We start from the raw sequence: 12,797 nt of genomic DNA on the forward strand, positions 1-12,797 counted from the left end.
TCTTAAAAAGATTGGTGTGGTGACCAAACAATTATACAGAACATATCTCACACTCTCCCAGAAGTATGTGGGACCTCAGAAAAATAACCTAATGGTGTTTGCTGATCATTGGAAAATTATGCGTCAATCTACCAACATATAAAAACCATGTGGCTACTGAAACTCTTAGAGAGGCCTCACTGAAGACTTCATTATAATCAAAATCAACAGAGCTAACCCTTATTTCCATAGCAATACTTACATATATGACACTGTAAAATATTTTATGCAAACAAAAAATAATTCAAGTATAAGAATCTTTCTGTTGCACGTTATGCATATATTTGTCTAATTATTTTATGTTTTATTTGTAACCTCTCTTATTATCCTACAGTACTAGTAAGTTATGAATTCTCCACATTGCTTTTATTAAGTAGGGTTGCACATTAAACCAATGTTAAAATTGCATTGATCAATCTTTGTTATGCCAATAATGTATGCTAAGTGAGACATCTATCATTGCTGCTCTCATTTCAGGGATTTATTATCCACAAAATATATTTTTGCATGTTATCCAATTTATTTTACCAACATAATAGTCATGTCCTAAACAATGGTATTGTAATGTGCCATGAATGTGTTCTGCTACTTGTGATTTGGCAGAAGTGGCATGTTATTGGGAATATTTCAGTAAATGAAGGAGGCTTTTCAGAACTACCAATGACATTAAGAAAGTTCCTCTGAGTTCTTTACTGAATACATAAGAACATGTCAATGCCATAGCTATCAGTCTGGATACAACAAATATCAGAAATTAATTATGAATATTCACAAACATGATTTTGTTCACCAGATTTTTCAGCTGACTTCACTTAGGAAAGCTCACAAATCGGTCCCAGTGTTTGTGTAAAATTAAATATATGTAAAATTAAACCCTGTTAGTGCAATTTCACACGTGAATACATTCAATTACGAGTAGAAAAGTTGTGAACAACATGTAGGTTTGTGTTTGTAAATTCTAATGGCACACTTACATTTTAGTGAGGTGTGCAAACATCTCTTTGTAACATGCCCTCCATTTCATTGGATACACTTAGCAATAAAGGTAGTAGGATATTTTACAGTTCACTGGTATTCACTGGTATTCACTGGTGCCTGTTTGGTGCTAGTGTTTGTTGTGCAGCACGTTCTCTGCCCATTGCTTTTTTCCTACCTTTTTTGCTGCATAAGGTGCCACTCTGCATTTTTTATGCTTATGGCTAGAGTGGTGTGACTAGTAGTACAGTATTATGAAGGGGGAGGGGACTCAGATGTTTATTTTCTGCCCAAACTCCACGCCTTCCTCCTATGTAGCTATTTTTAATGTATGTATTTTCAGAGGTTCTCGGCATGCATTTGTTTTTTTTTTGTCTTTCTGAGGATGCCCTTGCCATAATTGCTGCTTCTACTCACTGTTCCATTGCTGATGCATTTCACCGGGTACTATTGCTGCACTGATGTGTGCTGCTCTGGGGTGCAAGAGGTGAAATATCCTATGCATGGCAAAAAGGTGACATACCGTTCCACTACAACTTAACCAATGCAAAACACCTTCTACTTGGAAAATATTATCACATTGAAGGCCCAAGCATTACCACTGGAGATTAAACTACCAAGATGGGCTCTTTTCACATGCCCACAAATAGAGCCATAAACATTTCTTTAAAATAAACAACTTTCACTTAACTAATATACCTGGGCTGAACTTTGGTTTTCAAATGGGTTTCCAAAACTCCCATATTTGCTTTAGGGAAAGATGTATTGAATCTCACAGTTCCAGTACACGCATCAATGATAACCAGCAATGCACCTATTTGATGTAATGGATATTTTCTGTTTCGAACCTGAAATCACACGTAAAGAACAAAAAACATTTACTGACAGAACAGACTTCATCACAATTTAGTAGAGCACAAACAGCAGCATATGTAAATCATCTAAAACAGTTCGACATGAATGCACTGCACATGTTGTCATGCCGAAAGAGAAGCAACTTTTAAAGCACCAATCTTCCTGTCTAAGATCTGAGACTCTGAGGTCGCATGTGCAATTCACTGTAATAAATACAACGGTTTAGCAGAATTGTAATCCAAATGCATCTGAGCATCACAGATTTAACTGTTACCAGCCAACAACGATTAGTTTAAAAGTATAGATACCTTTCTACAGATGCTTGTGTAAAAAACAAAACAACTGAGAGTATTTAAGGCATGGAGGGTGTCACGGAGAAAATCATTTATTAAGTCATTTTAAAAAGTCATTTCGTGACCGCAAAATCAACATATTCTGTCAATAACCGACTCAGCAGTCTGTTACATTAACAAGACCATCTTCCTATCTATAATATATATTGGTTGCTTGGGCTGGCCAGTGTTCACTTGACATTTGCTTGATCTCCTTAATCCCCTTCTACTGTTCAAATTCAACCTTCACTTTCCACTGTTTTTATTTAAAGGTGTTTACCTTTCTTGATAGAACACTTATTATTACTTGCTTCAAAAGGCTTTATCATTTCAATTATTTTTGCACACATAACATTTTATTTGAGTAATTATATTTGATTGGCACCTATTTAAATGCGCACCCTGTATCAACGGGTATTATAATGCAACAATCTTAATGGTCTTCAACATTCACCTGCAAGTCATATGCCTTGGCAATACACTGTGTCATAATTGCTGCTAGGAGCAGCCACTGCTATTGCAATGTGCCTTGTTCTGTTTTCATTTCTACCAGTAAGTCTGCTGGGTTATAGTTCTGATTTTAAGAGGCATTACCATGAGAAGCACTATCTTACTTTTGTAGTTTTAAGGCACACCAGAACTGTTAGTGTTTGGAATTCTGTGGATCTTCCATGTAGTACGGTTGTACTTCAGACAGTTTGGAAGCAGCTCATCTCTAGGCAATGCCACCGAGCTAATGTATCTTGCCTCTCATGCCATCCTTAAATTTACAAATGCTGTGGTTCCAACCATGACACAGGCAGGATGACAGGCTAGAGCACCTGCTCAAGTTATGGTTGTTAGTGACATGAATGTTATGAGACATTGTCCAATTTTAATAGTGCCTTCCAGGTAAGCTAAGTACTCTAAAAGGGTACATGCACAGAACTGTCATTGAGAAGGGAGCAATCCAAGTCAGGCATAATGCCAGGAAGATAGCATTTTTGATTAGACAGAAGGATGTAGCGCTGGGGTAGCGGAAGAAGAGAAGCCCTTGGTAAATTTTCCAAGTTGAAGGTTTATTGAATTAAATAAGTATAAGAGCGCGGAGAGTCACGGCCAAGCGCCGGTCCAGGTGATAGGTTCAGCGTAACTGCCTCTCACCCGGTAAACATGAGAAAACATTCCAAAACGGATTGGAACGAGACGGCATCAGAGAGAAGAATCTCCTGATGCAACCTCATTCCATAAAGAACAACACGCACACCACATCATCTCCCTCTCTTCACAAATTTAACTAAGGTCATAGTCCAACAACTTCTTTGGTAACTTAGAAACTCTTTTAGAAGCAACAATGTCCTGTGAAGATAACACAGAAGAGTTGTCAACATGCACATCACTATTGCCTGAACTGTCTTTTGACTCGATAGACGTTGCTGGACTCATTTCGCGGAAGAACCATCAGCAGTGGGAACCATACTTTGTGCGACATTCCCTTGCCTCTTTTCTTCGAAAATTATGGAATCCTCTCTTGGCAAAACACGTATCATAATAAATATCTTTTGTGCCTCAGAGAAGTGTACCACTCTGTTTTTATTCCACCAGCCTTTACCTGTTAAAAGAACAGCACTGTTAGAGACGCGCTCAATCCTCAACGGAGGTGAGAACTGAGACAACCCTTTGGTGACCTTTTAGGGTTTTTTGATGAGCACCCATTGCCCCACATCAAACTGTTTCTCAGAGACACGGTTATGAGAATCGAAGTATTGTTTTTGTTGCGTTTGTTCAGACCGCACCTTTTCCTGAACACATGGTAGAACAAAGTCAGAGCATTTACGTTTGTATTCCAACCAATTAGGAAGCACTTTTGACGCACATCTACTTCCCCTTGACAACTCAAAGGGAGAAACACCAGTTGTAGAATGAGGGGTGGTGTGATAAGCATTAAGTTTGTGCCTTAAGAAATTAAACACATCCGTGCCCTAAGAGAGAGCAGACTGAATGCCTTCCTTCAGAAAACGATTCATTCCCTCGACCAAACCATTTGCTGAAGGACTATACAAAGCTACTTGCAGGTGTTTTATGTCATACTTAGTGAGGAAATGATTCATTTCGCTGGAAACAAAATGTGTGCCGTTATCTGTCACCATTTCCTTAGCAATCCCTTTGATGGAAAAAACATTTTCAAGAAATAAAATGACAAATTTAGTATTTGCTGAACCCACAAAAGAGTAATAAACCCACTTGGAGAAGTAGTCAACAAGAACTATCAAGAACTTGTTACTAGGGGTAAGCATACTAAAAGGACCCATGAAGTCCAAAGCTAGTTTTTCTTTCCCATGGTCGATCAGGAAATGGAACAGGATGAAGAGGCTTTTCAACTGTCTTCCAATGTTTGTCAGAGACAATGCATTAGGGGCACAGATTGACAAAGGAAGCGACTTGGCTACTGATACCAGGCCACCAATAGTGTTCCCTCATGTGCCCAGGTGGCAGTGATTCCCAAATGGCCCTCATGCGCCAAGGAAATTAGTTTCTCTCTCAATCTAGTAGGAGGAATGAAACATCCACCTCTAGTGCAGATGCCATTTTCGCACAATAGTTCCGAGAAGATTTGGGCAAAAGGTTTTAACACAACTGCAAGATTACGAATGGGTGGCCACCCCTTTTTTGTGAATGTTAGAACTTTCAGCAAGATGTCATCCTGTGAAGTGGCTTCCAACCACTCTCTTTCAGATATGGCACCATGAGACTCAGACACAGCATCAATCGTAGCAACAACGCACTCATTATCCTCGCTGGCTTCACCAACAACCGGAAGAGACAACCGCGACAAACAATCAGCACTCAAGTTCTTACCACCTTGAATGTAATGAATGGAAAAGTTGTACTCCTGCAGCTTGGAAAGTAAGCGCACAAGGCGAGCAGATGCTTTGCCCAACCCGTCTCCTTGAAGTAAATAGACAAGGGGTTTGTGATCAGTATAAGGCTCAAAGGAATTTCCCCATAAGTAGGTCTTGATCTTCTGGACAGCCCAGACGCAGGCCAGTGCCTCCCTTTCAATCGTGCTGTAGTTCCTTTCAGAGTCTGAAAGACTTCTTGAGGCAAAAGCAGTGGTGGTTTGTTTGCCATTCAACATTTGTCCGAATACAGCTCCCAGACCCTTTAAACTGGCGTCAACATTGATGAAGCACTTTTTGCCATGAAGGAAAGGACTCAAGGCAGGAGCCTTGAGTACTAAATTCTTGGCGTTGGTAAAGGCTTCATCCACATCAGTTGACCAAGTAAATTTGGCATCCTTTTTGAGTAAATCTCTCAAAGGTTGAACAACGGAAGCATAATTGGGAACAAAACAAGCGTAGTACTCACATAAACTCAAAAATGATTTTAGAGCATCTTTATCAGTGGGTGCAGGGGCTTTAAGTATGGCTTCCACATTGCAAAATTTTGGCTTGATGCCCTCCGGAGAAATAGAATGACCCAGATAATCAATATGTTGTGTCAAAAATGTGCATTTCTCATGTCAGATAGTAATCCCCCTATCATTCAGAATTTTGAGGACTTTCTCCAAAATAATAAGATGCTCATCTTTGGTTTCCGTGAAAATCAAGATGTCATCTTGAAATGCTTGCACATTACATAAATCTCTGAACAGTATATCCATTAGCCTCTGAAAAACACTAGCTGACGATGCAAGCCCAGAAGGTAACCTCATGTACTTATATGCTCCAAAAGGTGTGATAAATGTGGTGAGATCTTGCGATTCAGTACTTAAAGTTATCTGATGGTAGGCAGCATGTAGATCGATCACAGAAAATTATTTGGATTTCCCTATATTGGTCAACATTTCATGTATGCGAGGCTAAGGATGACAATCCACAAGAATATTATTGTTAAGAGATCTAAGATCCACACATAAAGAGACCCATTCAGATGATTCAGTAGGAGTTCTGACACCTTCTTGTTCTAAATTTACCAGTAGCTTCTTCAAGTCTTCGCGAACACTGATTGGTACTGGTCTTACCTTGTGAGAAATTGGCCTAGCAGTGGGTTTCATTTTGATTTTGTGTTGGAAACCCAAAACAGTTCCAATTTCAGACTTGAACACCTGGGAACTTGGAGACCATAGAAGATAAAACATCAGAGTGTGCCTCAATGGATAACACTGGTAAATCCCCCAAAACAATTGGATCAACCTGACCAGGCTTTAGATGAACACCCAACCTGGCCAAATCCAACCAACCCACAATGTTTCTACCCTTGACTGCAACATAGATTTTAGTCCAGATGCTTCTGCCAAGAATTTGACTAATGTCTGGGCTTTCTAACTGAAAAGTGGTTGGCCAAAGAGAGTGAAAAGTGCTGTCAGCCAAAATGGTGATGGGAGCACCAGAGTCAGCCATGACTGACAGACTTTTGCCATCAATGAGAGCTGCACATGTTGGTCCCTTAATGCTGCAATGTGGTAGATCACTATCAACAGTAAGAACAACATTAGCCAATTTGTCTGACTAATCATGAACTTGAGCAGTAAAATTATCCATAGCGCTTTGAGGAGCGCTAATATCAATGTTATGTATTCCAACATTTGCACTTGCAGGTAGAGACCTACAAACTGCCTGAAAATGTCCAATGTTCCTGCACTTCATGCATTTCTTGCCTATCGCCGGACAGAATGAAAAGTTCCCCAAGTGGTTGCGTGAACCACATCTGTAACAAACAGATTTTTTCCTCTCTTTGACATTTCTAATATTGGCAACTGTATGTTCATTTGAAATGTAGGAAATCGGTGAGGAACCATCTCGATCGCTAAGAGCTTGCGTGGAAATTATGGACCTCTTGATACTCTTAGCAATGTCCATAACCTCAGAAAGAGAAGGATTCCTGCAGGTAAGTAACCTTTCTTGCATCTTTTTTGGGAAACAGTTGAAAACAAATTGATCCCTGAAGGATGTGTCGACAGAGTTCTCAAACTCACAAGGTGCTGCTAAAATACGCAAGGCAGCAATGTACTCCTCCACAAACTCATCACTGGACTGTTTACGCTTGAAAAAACTGTGTCTTTCTAACAAAACGCTAGACTCCTCAGCGAATTGTTTTCTAAGTCTTTCAATAGCTTCAGTATAGACATTCCAGACACAATCCCCACTGGGAGCGGGTACTTGAGGAAGATTATCAAAAACATTTTGTCCCGCTACGCCTAAATGATTGAATAACAAGGCAAACTTCCTGGATGGATCATGTAAGACGTCATCTATAGCTGTCAAATTTTCAAAATTGCTCACCCAATGTTTCCATGGTACTTCAGGTTTGCCAGGATTTGATAAAAATGGTGGAGGATTGATGACATTGTGTAACGTTGCCATGTAAAAATGTAAGTTATAGTGTTCTTAGTTATTTATTTTCAAATTCCCCTTATGCGAGATACAAACAACGAAATAGCAGTAGTTCGGGAAAAGTCAAACGTTGTATTTGCATTGGAAGAAGGTCAAAACATCCCAAACCTCCAAAATGGCCGCCCTAGCGTTTAGCGACATAAGTAGTCCGCCCGTTTTCTGAGGGAGGTAGGGCTCGTTGAAAAGAACGTCAGGGAAGAATTCTGCGCGCATGGAGAAAAGCGCGTGAGGAGGAAGTAGCGCGAGAGGCAGCACGAGCAAGAACCGGAGGATAATGGCAGCAACGGTCGCAGAACCAGAAATGACAAGCCGGCAGCAAACAAATGTAGAATTGCAGCAGTATGACGCACCTTTTTTTTTTTAAGGTTGTGGGAACACAAACAATGTGGTGAGAAGGAACAGAGCCTGTGACTCTCGGCGGTAAGAACTAACAGCTTCAGCTTCTCTCTGGGTAATGGAGCAAAATGAAGGGTTACCCCACTCCTGGTACCAAGATGTAGCGCTGGGGTAATGGAAGAAGAGAAGCCATCGGTAAATTTTCCAAGTTGAAGGTTTATTGAATTAAATAAGTATAAGAGCGCGGAGAGTCCCGGTCAAGCGCCGGTCCAGATGAGAGGTTCAGCGTAACTGCCTCTCACCCGGTAAACATAAGAAAACATTCCAAAACGGATTGGAACGAGACTGCATCAGAGAGAAGAATCTCCTGATGCAACCTCATTCCATAAAGAACAACACGCACACCACAAAGACTAAGGGCCTGATTCTAACTTTGGAGGACGGTGTTAAACCGTCCCAAAAGTGGCGGATATACCACCTACCGTATTACGAGTCCATTATATCCTATGGAACTCGTAATACGGCAGGTGGTATATCCGCCACTTTTGGGACGGTTTAACACCGTCCTCCAAAGTTAGAATCAGGCCCTAAGTCTATGTTCAAACAGATGACTTTAGATGGGTCACTGAACCAGTGGAAGCATCAGAGTTTCCTTTTCCCATCAAAATAACCAAAAAGCAGTTGGCAGTCTAAGGTTTGTGTGGACTTGGTGCCTGATTTAGATCTTGACGGCATTATTGTCAAACCGCCACAGCAGCGGGCCCAAGAAGATCATCAAGTCGACGGTGTTCCGCCCACCTTAGTAAGATGTTACAGTCCTGCAGGCGGTGTATTGCCAGTAGTTTGCTGATGGAGGGAGGACATCGCTGGACCCAATGGACATCGGACAATGACAGTGGCAATGGAATACAGGTAACACACACATACACTGTACCATTGCCATATGTGTCCCCCTGCATCAGACACCACATTTAAACCATTATCCATTGCAACACAACATACACAACAATATCAAAGTCATATGCAAGTATCACGCAGACCGACACAACCACAACACCCACTCCAGTTCCCTCCACCTCACCCAGCCAATCGCACACAGACATACGCGTACTGAGTCACACACACAACTTGAAGCACAACATGACAGATACAGGTGCAATGTGCACACATGGACACAGCTGACAAGTGTGATTGTACCATCAATGTGGTGAGAGCATACATTTGGCAATGAATATTGACACCAAAATGACAACTGTGTTTGTGTGCTATATGTGTTGTTCACCAGTGTGTTCCCATCCGTGTCTGACATACGTGTGTTCCCCAAATATGCATGTCACACCAATAAAAATAAAAAAACTGTGACTTGTGTATGTCTGCAGTGGTACGAGCTCATGTGCAGTGACCCCAGAACGTGCACAGCCAATGCGGGTTCCCTACCTTCGTGTCCAGCGACGGGGAGTCAGGTTTTCTCTGTGGTCCAAGGGCAGCAGCGACAAAGGGTGTTGTCCAGTCAAAAACGGGAGTGGAATAGGGAAAAAAAAAAGGGGGGTTTTCTGACTGCCACATTTTGCTTGGTGGTAAGGTACTTCCAAATCTGCATGGTGGTAAGTGTGGCTGGAGTTCTGCCGTCAGCCAGTATTTCCTATAGCGGAGTCGCAGTGGATGAGAATCGAAGACTATGGCAATAATGGAGTCCTTCCACAAGGTGGAGTAGATCGAGGGAGGGTGGCTGGCTACCATCAAAGACAGACGAGACCGATCTTAGTTTTTAGGGCCCTGACATCTAGAACCTAAAGCAGAGGGGAACTGACCTTGCAGACCAGGCAAGGTGTGACAGTGTCTGGTTCTATTGGATCCCTGAGAAAATGGAGTGTGAAGATAAGGTAGTTTTTAATTAAGCTCCCCACATGCCTGGGGGAAGGGGGTCAAGACTTCAATCCATTGCTGCAGCTGCAAAGAGCCCCCAGAATCTGGTCACGACTACACACCAACAGAGATGCCAAAAGGCCCGACTGATCAAAGCTTGCTTCCTTTGACAGGAACAGGCCCGGCAAGTCCTGATAACACTGCAAGCATGGTCCCTTATGATATGGAGGGACATAACATTTAAGTTGTTACAGATTTTTCAATAGACTCTACTGTGAAGGTAAGAACCTTTCTGTCTTTTAGACCCAGCATACTCTATAAATGTGACACTGGATACAGCCTTCTGGAACTAGAGATGATCAATGCACAGTGACACAATCTTAAGACAGGACACTTAAAATGTGGTGGTGAGGGGAGTCCATAGGATGTGCAATCCCGGGTAACCAAAGTAGGGGTGTGCGGTGAACTCCACTCACAGAGTTTGCGGACATTTTTCCCCACTCATCACTCTTAGAGCGTGGAGTTCTGAAAAACTCTGTGTAGCGGAGCAAAGTCTTTTCCTCGCTCGTCAACTTTAAGTTTGCAAGAATGGAGATTCTTACTCCAGACAACTTCTTGGCGAGATTTCTCAATGCTGGCAGTTCCGAATGGTCGCTAACACTCGCATTGAGAAACCTTCCGTATGCGTTGAGGAAGCTGCTGCTCGAGTATAAAATATACTCGAGCGGCAGAAGAGAAGCAGTGCCCTCTTGCGCTGTGCATGGTGCCGTTCATGCTGATTTTACAGCGCAGGACAAACACTCAGCACGAAAAATCAGCACAAACTAACACTCCGCCACTTTGCGGAACTCCACGTAGTGCGGTGGAGTTTTTGGGTCACTGAGCGGAGTTCTGTGTAGCAGAACTCTGAACTCCACCCCGACCTAATCCAAAGTACAAGTCTGTTTGGACTTTAGTGTGTCCTTTAGAGGTTTTCTAAAGAATCAACATTATGCTGCTGTGGTAACAGATGTTCATTCAAAGCTGTTACAAGTAGTGTTTTGTACTCTGTAATGACTTTCAGCACTATCAAGATGCTTAAGGATAATTATTCTAGGTGCGGTGATCCTTGATACATCATAACTAACAATGGTACCCAGCATGACTTGAGTGAGATGAAAGAATTTTAAGACAGCTTTGGAGTCAGACCATCGCTTCTCTGTACAACCCCAGACTAATGGCCATGTCGAGAAACATGTGATGGAAATAGGTGTGAGGAGTGGGTTGAAAATTACAAATATTTGTAGAGATCTGGTTTGGCATACTGTACTATGGACAATGAACAAACACAAATAACTCTGTTTCCTAAAATGTAGTTGCATGCTGTTTCGAAGTTGGCTCCTCACGGACTGAGGAAACTTGTGAGTGGACAAGGGCACAAAATAGAAGGCAAAATAATACTCATGCGAGACCTGGGAAAGGACACTGGGTGAAAGTTACACTGGGTGGACTCTTGGGGGCATTCACCAACTTTAGTGGGGCATACAAAGTCAAGATGGCCTTTGGCAGTTGGGTGGAACTGGACAACACGTAAAGGTGGAACTAGAGAGATGTTGCATTGCATCAGAAGTGTGGTGTATGTTGTGAAGGCCCAGATATTGAGGGGAGTTGCAGTGATAGCATGACATTTTCTGATAGTGAGTTGACAGGTGCTGTGGAGAGTGGGAATGCAGTCTGTTAAACAGGAACAGGTGATGGGCTGCCAGGTGGGAGGAGCCCTTCTAATTCCTGGCAGTGTGCTACCTGATTTGCGCAGTGGGATCCGCGTGGGACGAGACCATGGTAGGCTATGAAGAAAACCTGTCTGGTTAAGAGATTATGTCTTGTGAACAATTCTCCGTGATCATACTGGTGGTTACATCTTCGTTCGTGTTTTCTGCCACATGGGGCACCTTACCTATTCTTAAAGTTGATAATATTATACCTATTTGTTTTCTACTATTTCCCTTGATATACGTTCCACTTTGTTGCATTCATTTTTCTGTCATGCTGTGTGCTCTCAGTTATTCGGTTTCTTTTTCCCCCACCTTTCCTTCACTGTTGAGGTAAAGAGATGCGCTGTATCTTTAAGCCATGCCTGAATGTACAGTGCTTGGATTTCAATGAACCTTCTATGCAGCTCTCTTCTATGTTTGGTAGTTGGTATTCAGCTGGCCTCTAGTAGACATCACAGGGCTCCTACCTAAATAAAGTACCTGACTTGTCATCCTGTATCATGGTGGTGATTTCATCACAACATTCTTGTAATTGGCTTCAGGGTTTCCTTACACACCTACTCAAGCCCCATCCACTTTTACCAACTGTTAGCCTCAGAGGCTTTGAAAGACTACAGCTCGTTCACTTCACAGGGATTTGCACATATCTTTCAATGAGGTCATAAATGTCAGCAACTGTCATTAGGATCTGCTAATGCCACAGGAGAGAGTGCAAGATCGTGAGTTTCCTAATGGTTCTACTGCAGTTGCTAGCTAAAATCCTACTCCGTCTTTAACACTTGAGAAGCAAGACAATGGCATCCTAAGAAGCTCAATCTGTCTACAGCCAATGGATTATCATATATGGATGTGGAGCTCTTCTTCTTCTTCTATGTTGTGTAGGGTATGTCTGATGCTCTCTAGTAGATGATCACAATACTCAGTCTGTATGCTAGATCATGACAATTCTCTTTTTCAAGCACATTTTCAATGAAAGCCATTGCAGAAATCCTCCTTCTCTGTTTTTCCTTTAATGAGTCAGTGGTAAACTATGCAAAATACCTTTCTGAAATCTGTGCTTATTTGTTTTAATTACATATAAACAAATTTACAGAATTACGCCACAGACATGGGGGATTATTCAGGGGATCTATGTGTTCATACACAATGCAGCTTCTAGCAGGTCCCCAAATTGATATTATTTACACAAAAGTATGTTAAAAGACTGACATTTGTTACATCACATAGCAACTGCCACTAAAATTGTTTGAAAGAACACGTACTGA

At 41.8% G+C, this 12,797-nt stretch overlaps 1 protein-coding gene across 1 annotated transcript in view; it reads right to left on the reverse strand.

The window, feature by feature from the left end:
• CEMIP2 (cell migration inducing hyaluronidase 2) overlaps window positions 1-12,797 on the reverse strand; it is a 371,877-nt gene that overhangs the window by 22,915 nt on the left and 336,165 nt on the right. The window contains exon 22 of the mRNA XM_069228897.1: window positions 1,714-1,862. Coding sequence (XP_069084998.1) covers window positions 1,714-1,862 — 149 coding nt within the window. The remainder of the gene's footprint in view (window positions 1-1,713; window positions 1,863-12,797) is intronic.

Source organism: Pleurodeles waltl, chromosome 1_1, assembly GCF_031143425.1.
Source record: "Pleurodeles waltl isolate 20211129_DDA chromosome 1_1, aPleWal1.hap1.20221129, whole genome shotgun sequence".
NCBI lineage: Eukaryota > Metazoa > Chordata > Amphibia > Caudata > Salamandridae > Pleurodeles > Pleurodeles waltl.